Raw genomic sequence first — 13,885 nt, 5'->3', positions numbered from 1 at the left:
ATGTATGTGGAAGATGTGGAAAGTGCTGTTTTTATGATGGAGATTCAGAGGAGCGAGTCAAAACATGGGATGATTTGGGAGTAAAGAGAACAAGGGTGGGAAATTACAAACCGGCAAAAATGAGTCATTGCTACAGTGGGTATGGCTTCACTGCCAGATTAAATGAATATGACAGCCTGTGTATGTGTGCGTGTTGCTGCTTTTATAGTACAGACACTGCAGGCCAAATGACTCCCCCTTTCTCTTACACAGAGCATAGACTATGCTCAGAGGAGATTCACAGTCCTGACCCGTCTCTGCCTGCCTCTCTTGTTCCTCTCCCTTCCACATCCCTGCTGTTTTTATCAAACAACAAAATCTGTGATCTTTAGGGACAACACCACTGCTGACTCACTCAATCCTCAAGCAGAGATATCCCCATTACATGCACACATTTGTTTCTGATTAATAAAAGCCTTACCGTACAACTTTAACAACATCTCTGTGCCAGCCTGACTTAAGAAGCAGCAGAGCCAGTGTGGGTAAATAGTATGCGGAGAGCGTGGGTAGAAACATTCGGATTCAAGTCACGGTCCAAGCTGACTGGGACTTACCATTCTTCAAAACAACACAGCAGATTTTCACACTTGTGCACTCTTTTTTCTGTATTTCTCTCTTTCTCACTTCTTTTCTCATCCACATTGCATATAGTGTGTGTATGTTGACTGTATGGTGCTACAATAGTAAAAGTAAAGGAGGAGAGAAAAGGGAGAGAAACATTTGTGGAGAGCAACTAAAGGTTCTGGCACACTGTCCATTCACCACAAACTTACTTCTTACTGAATCTTAATCAGTGTGTGTGTGTGTGTGTGTGTGTGTGTGTGTGTGTGTGTGTGTGTGTGTGTGTGTGTGTGTGTGTGTGTGTGTGTGTCTATACATGTAATATATTACATGGAAAGAAAAGTTGTATATCCAATTTGAGCAGTGTACTATCCTGCCTCCAAAACAAACATACACAGGAAAAGTGCAGCAGCAGTTTATAGGGATAGACATCCCAGCTTTTGTTGGTTTTGGCCTTTTTGTTCCTTTTTTTTTACTATGATAGAAAGAAAAGAACTTGTCTGTGTTCCCTACAGATGAAATCATCTGTATAAGCCCCCAGATTATTTCTGTTTATAATACTGTGCATTTATCATTGATGGGGGTTACTCACTTGCTGCTTTGTGCATCCATCTGTGCATATGTGACAACTCCAGATGGTGTTTTGGCAGGTTTCAAGATGTGTATGGGTAACTACAACAATGAAACATGTACAGACATTCAGCTACACACAAACACACACACCTGAGCCTGTTACCTAGCAACAGTTGGCAGGCCTAGACCTTACTGATCTGTCAAGTTGCTGTTGTAGCTTATCTTTATGGAGACGCAAAGGGGAGGAGGAGCTGTGACTGTAGAGACAAACGTTGTGCTAATGACATTAATGGATAACTACATTTATGACTGCAACATTAACCACAAAGGTGTGTGCGTGCGTGTGTGTGTGTGTGTGTGTGTGTGTGTGTGTGTGTGTATGGGGTCTTGCAGAGTAATTATCTGGTGTTTATGGCTGAGCTCTTCTGGTGGTTTGAAGTGGTTAAACCCTCATTTGTACAGCCCCGAGTCTTCGACCCAAATGGTACAGTACAACTTCACAATAATTGCATCAGCCTGCAGTTTGTTAACTGTTAACAACTTAATATTGAATGTATGACATACAGTGTTTTATGTTTTCTTCTGCAGCCTGTGAGCCGTTGTCTTCTAGAAATATGGCTCCTGTATCCAGTCCAGTCAAACAGAGCTATGCAGACAGACCTGACAGCCCAGAGAACACCCCTGTTGAGGGTAAATTATTCCTTTTATCAGTTAGAGTCTGGACAAATCTATTTTCTAATTGCTGGCTAATCAGTGGTATTCCAAGTTAATGTAGTTTACATATGTGTTTGCCAGGGTAAAACCATAGTGTGGATAAAAACTACCTGGGTCACTGAAAGCAGTGATTTGTTGCATATCTTTAGTGACCATGCAGGCAGAGATGTCACAATGCTATTTTGGACTGGTTCATGTTCCTCACTTGTAAATACACCAGGGGCCTTGATACCACTATCCTTTTCAATACAGATTCTACAAAAAAAAGTTTGTCCTCAACTTTCTTGAGTTCACCCTTACATACTCTTGTGGCACTTTTGGAAAATAAAATGACATGATTGCTACTGTAAGCAGTTACCTGCAGCATGAATACAGAACAGTGGAAGAATGTGTGGATGTGATGTTTTGAAACCAGAGGCCCTCTAGTGGCGGATTTACTGCCACACAGTAGCTTTTATGCCTTCCTATTGCCTTCAAGCCATTTACTTAAATAAATAGCTATTATTATTTATACAGTATGAGTTATTGAAGAAAAATATAACCTGGAATCAGTAGCCAGAAGGTGCGTTGTGGAGCAGACAGTTCAGGCTAGCTGGGAGAAAATCTGTACTTGATAGACTCACTGCGTCATTTGTTATTGAGTTGTGAAAGCAGGAGGGATTTGATAAATGCAATACAGTAATAAAGTCAAGAAAAACTGCTCTGTCTCTGCAACAGGAGTAATGAAGAGATCTACCTCCATGTCCTACGTGGATGGCTGTGTTGGGACATGGCCCAAAGAAAAACGGTTAGTATGTGAAATCTGGTATATGAAATCAGCCCCACAAAAGCATTCCTTCACTGACTTACATACTTTAGGTGGCCTGTTGTTTCCCTGTTGAACTAACTGTAAACTTTCTGCCTCTCTCAGCTCCTCCTCTCGGGGAATCTCCTTTGAGATTCCTCTGGACGGAGACCCAACTGTGCCACCCTGTGAAGCTCACTCCCTCAGAGGTATGACCCGCTCGGCCAGCAGTGACGGTCTTGGGTTCAAAGTTCACTATGCATCCCGGGGAGGCATGAAGCGCCACCTCTCCCTCATGCCTGTCAATGTAAATGGCCAGAGCAGACACATACTAGAGGAGGATGAGGACTTCACCTCCCACAAACCCCTGGGGCGAAACATCACATTGTCAGTCAAGAACCAAAGCAGGTACAGCCGAGTGGGATGTGTTAGGTTACGACTTTTAAATAATAGAAATATCTGTCCTCTAAATTTCCTATTTTCAATTGAAAAGGACAGGGTCTTGTTTTTTTTTTTTAACATGAAATTAATTATTAGTTGGCTTTTTATAACTCTGTGTACAATATTGAAAGTATAATGAGTGCAATGTGCAATGTGCAAAGTACCCAGCGGCACAAGGGGGAACCTTACCATGCTCAGTACTTCCAAAACAGAGTAGGTCAGTGTCAGTTGAACAGTCTAAGTAGCTGTACAACAACAACAAGTAAACATCCTATATGCCATTAAAAATAATTTTAAAAAATGTTGGACTGAGAAGTTAGTCTAAGCAAAGGTATGTTTTTTATGTATTTATTTATTTGTTTGTTTATTTAGTGTGTAATAATTGTTTTATTACCCCCTTGAAAAGTTTTTTTTTTTGCATACATAGGTGGTAGTTTAGTGTATTAAAAAGCCAACATTTATAGTTACATCCATGCTAGTGCCTGCAGCACCCTATTCACTGTCAGTTGCTTTCTCTGTGCTGCTCCTCAACTTATAGCTGCACTTATAGCAGTCTCCAGTCCTAATGTTTTCATACTTTGCATTTATTCACCTCATACTAAAAATTTTTCACAAATACATGCCTTTACAAAATCTGAAAAATTACTGAATAGTTGGAATTACTTTTCCGAAACAAACATATTTGTGTCTACACCTTTTAGATGTGGATTTGAGTTGTGATTTCATCAAATGTTTTTGTTAATAGTAAAGTCAAAAGCTTCAGAATGACAGAAATCACTCGACGGTACGTTAAACCAGCCATCCATCTTCTCTCATGATTACACATTTGTCAGTATTTCCCTACCTTTTAGAAGAAATGCTTTTTAATAAATCAAGCTAAGCAAAAAAGCTAATCTTTGAGTTAAAAATATGTTCAAACTGCACGAACAGACATAAAGATAAGGAGGGCATCTAGCAATTTATCGGACATAAGCAAGAAAAATAGTAACCCCTTCACCCCAGCAAGACTGTCCCTTTAATCAACTATAATTTCATTTATTATTCCCTAGGTACTCCAATGGAGTCCTCCAAGACGGCAACCACAGCTCCAACAATCACCATGGAAACCACAGTGGCCACATCAGCCCATCAACGCCTCCGAGCATTGAGGAGGCCCTGAAGATTATCCATGACACCGAAAGGCCCCACGCTAGCCTGGGCGTGGAGGATGGAGACAATGCCTTCTTTCTCCACGGTGCGGCGCCTTCGGACCCTCCAGGAGCCCAAGGTCAAGGAGATGACCTGGGTTCAGCAAAGGCTCAGCTGAATGACCACGACCCCAACTCTATGTCCACTGATGAAGTTGACACGGGCATCCATGTGAGGACAGAGGACATCCAGAGCTTGGATGAGGACTCCTCCTCACTGAGAGACTATTCAGATATAGACCCAGACTGTGAGGCCATGACCAGGTCGTGCCCTCTGCCTGAGCAGCCGGAGAGGGAGAGAAACAGGGAAGGAGGGCGGAAAGGGTTTGGTGACACTAATCCTGGGGGTGACAGGGGAGATGGAGGTGACAGGAGCAGCCCCTGTTCCAGCTTAGCACCCACACTCCCCAGATCTCACAGCGTCAGCCCTGCCTCGTCCTCTGGTGGCTCTGGAGGAGGCATGGTGCGGATGACGAGCTTTGCTGAGCAGAAGTTCAGGAAGTTGGAGGGGAGGAGTAGTGGAGGAACCACGCCAGAGAGTTCAGATCTCAATGTACCATATACAAACTTGAGTAAAAACATTTCTCCTCAGGTTTGTGACCTAATCTGTGTCATTTGTTCTTTCACGTTTTTTTGCAGAGGTAGAAATGTAATTTTGAAGTGATGTGGGTTGACATAGAATTCATGTAAATGATCTTTGCACTTTTTCCTAGATCTCTACACCTCCTTTGCCGATCACATCTCCCTCCCCAGTAACACCTTCCCCCAGAGACCCCTCCAACCTCATAGCCTCAGAGATGATCCAACTGAGGATGAAGCTGGAAGAGAAACGCAGAGCCATTGAAGCCCAGAAGAAGAAGGTAAACAGATGTACAGGAGGAGAGACAGCCAGTAATATATATTCAAATATAAGTGTACACATCATGTTGCTCCCTTTGCGTTTTCCAGGTGGAAGCAGCTTTTACTCGCCATCGCCAGAGGATGGGCAGAACGGCCTTTCTAAATGTTGTGAGAAGGAAAGGAGTCACCGCCCCCCTCAGCCCGAGCTCAGGGGGAGCACAAACACCTTCCCCAGAGCCACTCACATCCTCAAAGGAAAGCAGCATGTGCAACATGGAGCGGGCAGAGAGGTGCAAACCAGATGGAGCAGCTCCGAAATCCCCCTGTGAAGATGGTGGAGGTGGGTAACCCCAACAACAGGAGTTACTGGGTTATCTGTCAGTTCATAAAATGTTAGTAAATAGTGAAAAATGCTGAACAGAATTATGCAAAGCATAAGGCAAGGTCTTGAAATTGCTTGTTGTGTCAGACCAGCAGTCCAAAACGTGAAGATATTCAATTTCCAATGACATAAAACAGAGAAAAGTACCAATCCGCACATCAGAACAAGTTTGGCATTCTTTAGCCATACTAAAAATAGCCTATAACAGTCTATGAAGTAAATTATTATTCAGCTTTTTTTGACAGATCATATAAATTCTTGTGGCCTAGTAGAAAATGTTCCGAGACTCAGTACCTGTCCGCGACCCAGGCGTGTGAACCTGTGGAGAAATCAGTTAATCAACTAACTGTTTCAGTGTGAAACCACAAATTAAGAAAAATATGATAGCATAACACACTATGTATATCTGAGTGGTACTGTCCACGATGCTTTCGGGCATTATGAAAACTGATAAAATTGGAAATTGACTGACTGTCCCTTGTATTTAACGTGGCGATACAGGTGTTGGTCCAGGAGAAATTGACGTTGCAGAATACACACGCTCCATTGAGAGACTGAACACGTCACTGGGCTTCCTGCAGACAGAAATGCAGCGTTTGGCCCAGCAGCAGGAGAAGATCATGGCCATGAGAGAGCAACAACAAACCTGGGTCATTCCTCCTCCTGCTCCATCTCCGCACAGGTATCACTTAATGTCAGATATTAATAATATCATCAGAACAATCATTTTTACCATCATCTTGTGAACACTTACATGTGTTTGTGGATATTTTTCCCACACAGGCAGCTCCGTGAGTTGCGTAGCAGTAGTGTGACAGGCCGAGGCTCGGTCGGGTCTTTGTCTCCCATCCTGTCTTCTTCCGGGTCTCCCCGCGCTCCCAATCGTTCCCCAGCTGGCATCAAGCGGCGGCCAGCCTCCTTCCATGCCAGGACGCCTCGGACTCCACGACCAAATGATCTGAAAGTCACCCCCTTCCGCCGAATGCTCAACACCCCCACTTCAGTGGACAGCTTACCAAGACTGAGGCGTTTCACCCCCAGCCAAACCCAGCTCAGCTCTTCTGCCTACTTGGGCCATGATGAGGGGTCTCGGGAAAGCAAGAACCAAGAGGCCAAGGACAACAGAGAAAACACCAAAGACAAAGAAGAGAAAGTGGCAAAGAAGAGTGCTGGCACTCCTCAGCCTCCGACTAAAGCAGCCAAAGAGAAGGAAGATGAGCGACAGGAGGAGAGGAGAGAGGCAGAGCAGGCTCAGTCGAAGGGTGAAGTCAAACAATCGAGGACATCAGAGGTGTTGTGTCAGCCGGTGTCTGAGATCCAAGGGGCCGCAGGCAGCCGGGTCAAAGGAGACCCACAGGACAGGAGAGACCTGGTAGAGGTGCCTCTGTCTGGGCTGAAGCCTCCAGAAGGCCACAGTCGGGAGATGACAGGAGAAGGAGAAGCCGGAGGAGATGACCAAAAGATGTGCTGTGGATTCTTCTTCAAGGTCAGCTACATGATTACACATAAGATAATATTTAGAGACACATATACATATTTTTATCTTTTTAATGTCAAGGATAATCCATGTAACGTTAGTAGTTTCTCTAAACATTGTCTGCAACATGAACTGAATTCTGTACTCACCTGTAGGTAGGGGCTGAATTGGACACATAAACTTTAACTCCACACTGCTTGTAGTCACTTTTTTTGTGGAAATAAAGACTGAGACTGCCATGGGTTTTGTTACTTTTGGACAGAGCCAGGCTAGCTGTTTCCCCCTGTCCCCAGTTTTTGTGCTAAACTAGGCTAACTGGCTGCTGGTGGTAGCTTACTGCCCAAAATGTTTAATTATTGCTTTAAACTCTCCTGGTCAAAAGTCTCTTCATCTTAGTTAATCTGCTAGCAGGAATATATCCAGCCTTGTTATTATCAGATCAGCTCTTATTTCTGTATTGTTCCCTAATAAATCCGATTCATAGACCTTTTCCGCAGCAGACATTTTCACTTGTCATAGCAGGAAAAGCACAAGTGAAACTAATGATGACTGTTCATCATTAATTGCAATACTATGCAGCAGTAATGTTATTAGTTGCACCTGTATTTTAAGCATGTATTCATCTTAGTTTAACTCCACATTCCCCCCCCCTGGTCATCCCAAGTGCCCCCCCCCCCCGATTGGGAACCACTGCAGACAAACTGCCTATGCAGCCATATGGTACTGTATGCAGCTAGCAGCAGCAGGAGGAATCTCACACTGTGTGAGCCTGGCACATCATGTGCCTGTTGAGCCATGAGCTGATCAGAGACAATACATGAGTGATTCTAGGCCAAAAGCAAGCCAGATCACAGACTCATGGTATTTCAAATAGAAATATATAATTATTTCCTGTTAAAACTGTTTACTTAAATTAACGATCAAGAGACAGCATCTTCTCATTCAGACGTTTGAAATTTTGAGAGGAGAAATGACAAACATCTACACATCATGTTCTCATACCACCTTTATAGACTAGGCCTATTTATTCATGTGTTATCTGCCTGTCAAACACCAGGATGATGCGAAAGGGGAAGAGGACATGGCAGCAAAGAAAGCAGCACTTCTGGAGAAGAGGCTGAGGAGGGAGAAGGAGGCTCAGGAGAAGAAGCATCAGCAGGAGCTGGACCTGGAGCAGAAGAGGGAGTCTGCACGGTCCGTCTGTCTTTCCCACTTTCTGTTCTATTTGCCAACTTTAAAGCCACACTGTCCCCAGGCTTATAGCATCAATACATGTCGTGTTTTTTTAGATCCAATGTGCAGTTATTAAAAATGTAGGTACTGATGTTGCAGGTTAAATCATGCTTTATTTTTTTTAAAACGTTAAGTTGAAAAGTTTATGATCTAATCTTTCTCTCCTCCTCCAGGCTGAAAGCAGAGGAGGAGCAGCAAAAGAAGGATGAAGAGAAGGCCAGGAGGGAATACATCAGGAATGAGTATTTGAGGAGAAAGCAGCTCAAACTGATGGAGGACATGGACGAAGTAATCAAGCCTCGATCTGGAAGTCTCAAGAAGAAGCCACGTCCCAAGTCCATCCACAGGGATGTCATGGAGTCATCTACTCCCCCTGTGAGAGCAACAGGTGAGCAACACACAAACCACATGCACAAACACACACTATCACAGCCTCTGATCTGTGCTTGACCCTCATGTTATGGTTTTGTTGCAGGGGTGCGTCCTCGAGGCTTCTCAGTATCTAGTTTTTCTTTGGCATCTCTCAATCTGGCTGACAACGATAGAGACCAGCCAGATAACAGGAAGAACAGCAGGTAAGACTCATTACGGGCAGAAATATGTGTCACTAGCAACTCAATTTAAATCATTTATATTTTAATTGCTCAACTTGAATAATTGCGTTAAATCACTGAATTTGAATGACATAATTTGAAATTGAATTTATTAGTTTGGAACTGAATTCCAATACACTTGAAACCGAATGTAATATTATGAAATTGAATTCATTTGTTCTGAAACTGTCTTTGATTCTCCATTGAAATGTAGCTCTCTATATACTTTCACATTCAGTTTTCACAATTCAGTTGGTTTCGTATTCATATTGGTTTAGTTCTTTCGTCATGCTCAGAGAGTTACAATATTAATGTTTTACCTTAGATGATTATTTTACTTTTGAAACAGGAATAAGAATCCTGTCAGACTCTGCTGGTACGGCTCTGGGGGCCGTTCTAAATAAGGTTAAGCTTTGTAGAAATCTTGGTTACAATATGTACGTGCAACTGTTTATATCTCGTGTCTGTCCAGTTTTGGATTGCGCTGCAGGGATCTGGGGTTGTTGACAAACAAAAAGTGATAAAGTGCAAACAGAGCTTTAGGTTGCTTTTCAGGTTCACATAAAATGGTCCCAAAACTGTTCGTATGTGGTGATATAGCATGGGAGCCATATGAAGTTAGGCAAAAGGGTGATATGCTATGACTGTGTAATAGATTAATTAACATGCCTGAAAATAGTATACCTAAACAAATCTTTCATTGGGATTGCTCAGATAATTATCCATGGGCAAGTCAAACCGCAGAGTTACCCTCTAAATTTGGTTTACAGTATATATTCAGAAATAAGATGTGTTGTTTGTGCCCAGTTAAGATCTGGCATCCTGCCTTTGGCTGTCGAAGCTGGACACTTCCATTCAGTCCCAGAGGAGGATGGAGAGTGTATGGGCAGAAATATTTGTCACTAGAAGCTGAATTTGAATCATTTTTATTTTAATTTGAATTGCTCGACTTGAATAATTGCATTACAAAACTGAAAAAAAAAAACAGACCCGCTCTCTGCCTGTGGCCTGAATTTTAGACTCTTACCTTGCCCTCGATTTAAAAATCACAGATGTGAGAAGCACAAGCAAAACAAATATTCTACCTGCATTCATTGCTGCTAGCTTAGCGTGATCTTAACGAGCTCTCATCTTTTAAGATGCCACAGGTTTTTCAACAGTATACTTTTGCACTGCAGATTGATTCTAACATGATGTGTACACAGATGAAGCAGGTTGTTTTACATGTTCACCAATTTCAAATGAGGCTCAATGATCCCATTAAGTTAAGGCCAATTTTAAGTTGATGAGAGTTTGCATTTTGCATCTTTACCATACTGTGCACTGTGTGCTATGTCTGGCCGGTAATTTAAAACTTTTATTTCAGTTTTACCTTTTCAAATACTGCGTTCATTTATTTATGTCACCATTGTTATGTGAGCTTCCACAGTTCAACTTATAAAACTTCAGACTCCCACCTTATATATCCTTTATGTCACCCAGATATTAAAAAAATTTGATTTAATGGGTTGTTTTGTTGTTGAGGATGTTGTTCCTTATTATTAAAGTCCTACGGTTTCACTCCTATGAGGCTTACACTCTGCATCTTGATTCTCTTTTATCCCTCTCTCCTTTTTCTTCAATTTTGCATGGATCCATCAGAGGCAATAAAATAGCTTCTGCACATATCCCGTTCTTTCTAAGCTCGCCCAAAGAAAGAAAGGGAAGGTCAGTAATGCTCTGAAAAGAAGTGCTTCCGCAGATGAAATGTGTTAAACCCATGTAGATATAGCTCCACGTGACTTTGGTTTAGCCTCCATTTCCTTAGACAGTCTTTCAACACAGACTCACATAAAGTAGACAGTAATTTACTGTCAACAGTAAAATAATTTCACATATTCCATCATTGTAGTTCTTGCTTCTGTATTAAAGTAAACTGGACTTTAGTGGCTGAAGTGTTTTCCGCCTCTGTTCTCCTGCTCTTTATCCTCTTTGCTTTTTGCAGCATTGCTCTTAGACTGTTTGCTCTCTCCTCTATGCTGGCTGCTCTGCGCTTTACCACTGTGTTTGCTGTTTCCTCCACAAGTACTTGAGCTCATCTCTCTCGCAGTAGCCATAAAGACAGCACAGAGACTCTGCTTTGCTTGGCTGAACATGCCTTTCTGTCCCTAGCTGTGCAGCTTTGTCAGCGTGTGTACAGTACGATGTAATGCAAGACAACAGGCAGGGTTTGGAGAATTGTGCCACAGTGTCTGACCTTGTTTTGCCACATCTCTCTGTGTGTTTCACATCTGTGTGTGTGCACGTCTGTTCGTGGAATCTGTTGCTGTCTGCTTTCATACCCTGTACATGCAAATGTGTGTCCACCTTTATGTGTTTCTTGTGATATTTGTGTGTGTCATTTGTTGTATGTGATCGTCTCCAGGCCAGAGTCTGCAGAAGGTTTTTCTTCTTGTCCTTCGGCTGGGAGTCGTAATGGAGAAAAGGATTGGGAAAATGATTCTACCACCTCCTCCACTCCCTCCAACAATGAGTACACAGGTATAAGACCTCCTGTTTACTTAACACATAACATAACAGACTTAACATGACATTTTGTTGTTGCAAACTGTTGAGGCAAACTCGCTTTCTTCCCTTCCTCCAGGACCCAAACTTTACAAGGAGCCCAGTGCCAAGTCCAACAAACACATCATCCAGAATGCCCTGGCTCACTGCTGCCTGGCTGGCAAGGTCAACGAAGGGCAGAAAAACAAGATACTTGATGTATGCTTACCAATTGTGTGTTCATGTGTGTGTTTGTTTATTCTTGCGTTAAGAGAACACGTAACAATGATTTCATTCTACGATCTTCGGCAGGAAATGGAGAAATCCGAAGCCAATAACTTCCTGGTGTTGTTCCGTGACGCTGGATGCCAGTTCAGGTCTGTGTACACCTACTGCCCCGAGACCGAAGAGATCACCAAACTAGCCGGCATCGGGCCCAGGAGCATCACGGCCAAGATGATTGAGGGCCTCTACAAGTACAACTCAGACAGGAAGCAGTTCAGCCAGATCCCAGCCAAAACCATGTCTGCCAGTGTGGACGCCATCACCATCGCCAGCCATCTGTGGCAGACCAAGAAGCAGGGGACGCCCAAAAAACTGCACCCTAAGTAGTGCCAGATGGTTGGGCAACACAGAAGAATTTGTGGATTTTACTTTTTCATTAAAGGGACATGTGGTCCCACTGTTATAAATCACAACTGGAATGTAGAACACAAGTGGGCCTCTCAGACGTTGTTGTTACAATACAGAGCTGACTGTTACACTCTGGACTACTTAAAAGGGGCACAAGTGTGTACTTGTCAGCATGTGTATCAATGTTCTTGTGTGCCAAAAAAAAGAGAAGAAAATAATAGGCGGACCAATGCCTTACCTAGTTGAACCACTGAAGCACTGAATGTCACGCCTCTGAAAGAGGCAGTTTGGTTTCTATAAGTTGATCATGTGTGGCCTTATGCTTGTTTTGTGTCATATGGGTGCGCTGTGAGTGTTGGTGTCATTTTGTCAGCGCCTGTTGAAAAAGTCTGTGTTGGTACCGGAGAGGTTGTGCGTACACACAGATCTGGGATCAGATTACGCCCCCTCCATGGTCGTTAAAAGGGTGGCCTGTCTGATCTGCGATCAGGTAGAGGCAGCATTTTTTGCTGCTATACAGGCATGTGTTTTTTTTTTTTTTTTTTTACATGTGAACTGAAAAACTTCTGAACAGTTCAAAATTGTGTATGTGTGTGCATAGTGAAGTGCCAAGAAGAGTGAGGAAAATACCTCAGTTGGCGATTGCACTTACTTTACAAAAGTGTCAAGTGATGAGATTATTGTGCAAACGGAGTAACATCAAACAATTATGGAAAGCACCTGCAATAGACTCTTAATTTATTATTGAAGATATTTTAAAGAGGCATCTTAGATTTTATTCAGAGAAACATAATATACAATACGTATATAAGTTAAATTAGTTTGTATATAATGGCAGTTCCATTCAAAATGAACAAGTCAGCTTGTAGTAGCTTTTCAGTAGCTTTTATAATTTATCATGTACCTGTATTAGTCTGTTGTCATTTGGGGCCTTTTATTGTGCTACAAATGCAAAAAGTGTGATCACTCAACAGTATTACTGATAAAACTATCATCAGTATTAGAATAGACGGAAATCCCACACTGTGTCATCAGTCTGTGCAATGATCTAAGAGTAATTTAACTAATCACCACTGACCGTGTTGAAGTTGGAACTAAATACTAGATACTCCAAATGTCACTTTAATGTGGATATTGTCTTAACCATTAGGTCTCAATTACCCTCAAAGTAGTCCACAATTGTACATAAATGAATTCACTTACGATAGCACATCAAGACCCTGTCCACTGTCGTTAAGTCTAATCAAAGATGTTCCCTCTTCAGGACTGTCCCGCTTGTTACTTTACTTTTACATTACTGTTACATTTGTTATCATATGTTCCTTTAATATTAGTTGACACTGTACAGATATATTTTGGCATATAGAAGTATTTTTTGTAGCGACCTTTACCTGGTAGAGGTGCGTACTGATGAAGCAGTGCAGTTGTGGAATGAAGTGTGTTGAGAGCAAAGTGTAGCCAAGGAGGCAATGTATATAAAGTCTTAATGAGGCTTTATTGTGGTATTGTATGAAATCCAGTAAGTAAACTGAGAAAATCATACTATTTTTTCCAACTCTGAATCCATTTTCTTTTTAGTTAACTAAATATTCTCAACTGTTCATGGATTTTTGTTGTTTTTTTATCCTTTGAGCTTTATTAAAATGCCAGCTATCAACAGTACCCATGGTGTCTCATTTCATATTCCCATCTTGAGCGACTCAAGTGTACTTTACTCTGCTGTTTGACGTGACATCACTCTCTAGTTCTTTTCAAATACATAAGTAAATAACATAAATAATCCCTTTTCCAGAACGGACAGACATTAAGCAGATATCGTGAGTACGGCCTTGCTCATTATGTGCCATGTAGGATATACAAGGACAGACAGCTTACAATAGGTCTACATACTCTGCAGGACTAGGC

The 13,885-nt window shown here is 42.2% G+C and overlaps 1 protein-coding gene across 2 annotated transcripts in view; it reads left to right on the top strand.

Moving 5' to 3' along the window:
- The window catches only part of camsap2b (calmodulin regulated spectrin-associated protein family, member 2b), a 36,586-nt gene extending 22,961 nt beyond the window's left edge, over positions 1–13,625 (top strand). Inside the window, exons 7-22 of one of the 2 annotated variants that reach the window (XM_040142958.1) lie at positions 1,567–1,657; positions 1,762–1,863; positions 2,605–2,674; positions 2,798–3,079; positions 4,162–4,891; positions 5,013–5,159; positions 5,248–5,479; positions 6,023–6,203; positions 6,305–7,007; positions 8,056–8,192; positions 8,405–8,619; positions 8,707–8,806; positions 10,466–10,531; positions 11,229–11,344; positions 11,448–11,566; positions 11,660–13,625. In XM_040142958.1, coding sequence (XP_039998892.1) covers positions 1,567–1,657; positions 1,762–1,863; positions 2,605–2,674; positions 2,798–3,079; positions 4,162–4,891; positions 5,013–5,159; positions 5,248–5,479; positions 6,023–6,203; positions 6,305–7,007; positions 8,056–8,192; positions 8,405–8,619; positions 8,707–8,806; positions 10,466–10,531; positions 11,229–11,344; positions 11,448–11,566; positions 11,660–11,959 — 3,591 coding nt within the window. In that variant the 3' untranslated portion in view covers positions 11,960–13,625. The remainder of the gene's footprint in view (positions 1–1,566; positions 1,658–1,761; positions 1,864–2,604; positions 2,675–2,797; positions 3,080–4,161; positions 4,892–5,012; positions 5,160–5,247; positions 5,480–6,022; positions 6,204–6,304; positions 7,008–8,055; positions 8,193–8,404; positions 8,620–8,706; positions 8,807–10,465; positions 10,532–11,228; positions 11,345–11,447; positions 11,567–11,659) is intronic. The other variant, XM_040142959.1, reaches the window with a different exon arrangement.
- Positions 13,626–13,885: the final 260 nt, after the last annotated feature.

This window comes from Xiphias gladius, chromosome 14 (genome assembly GCF_016859285.1).
Source record: "Xiphias gladius isolate SHS-SW01 ecotype Sanya breed wild chromosome 14, ASM1685928v1, whole genome shotgun sequence".
Lineage (NCBI taxonomy): Eukaryota > Metazoa > Chordata > Actinopteri > Istiophoriformes > Xiphiidae > Xiphias > Xiphias gladius.
This window is presented reverse-complemented; position numbering and strand designations above follow the sequence as displayed.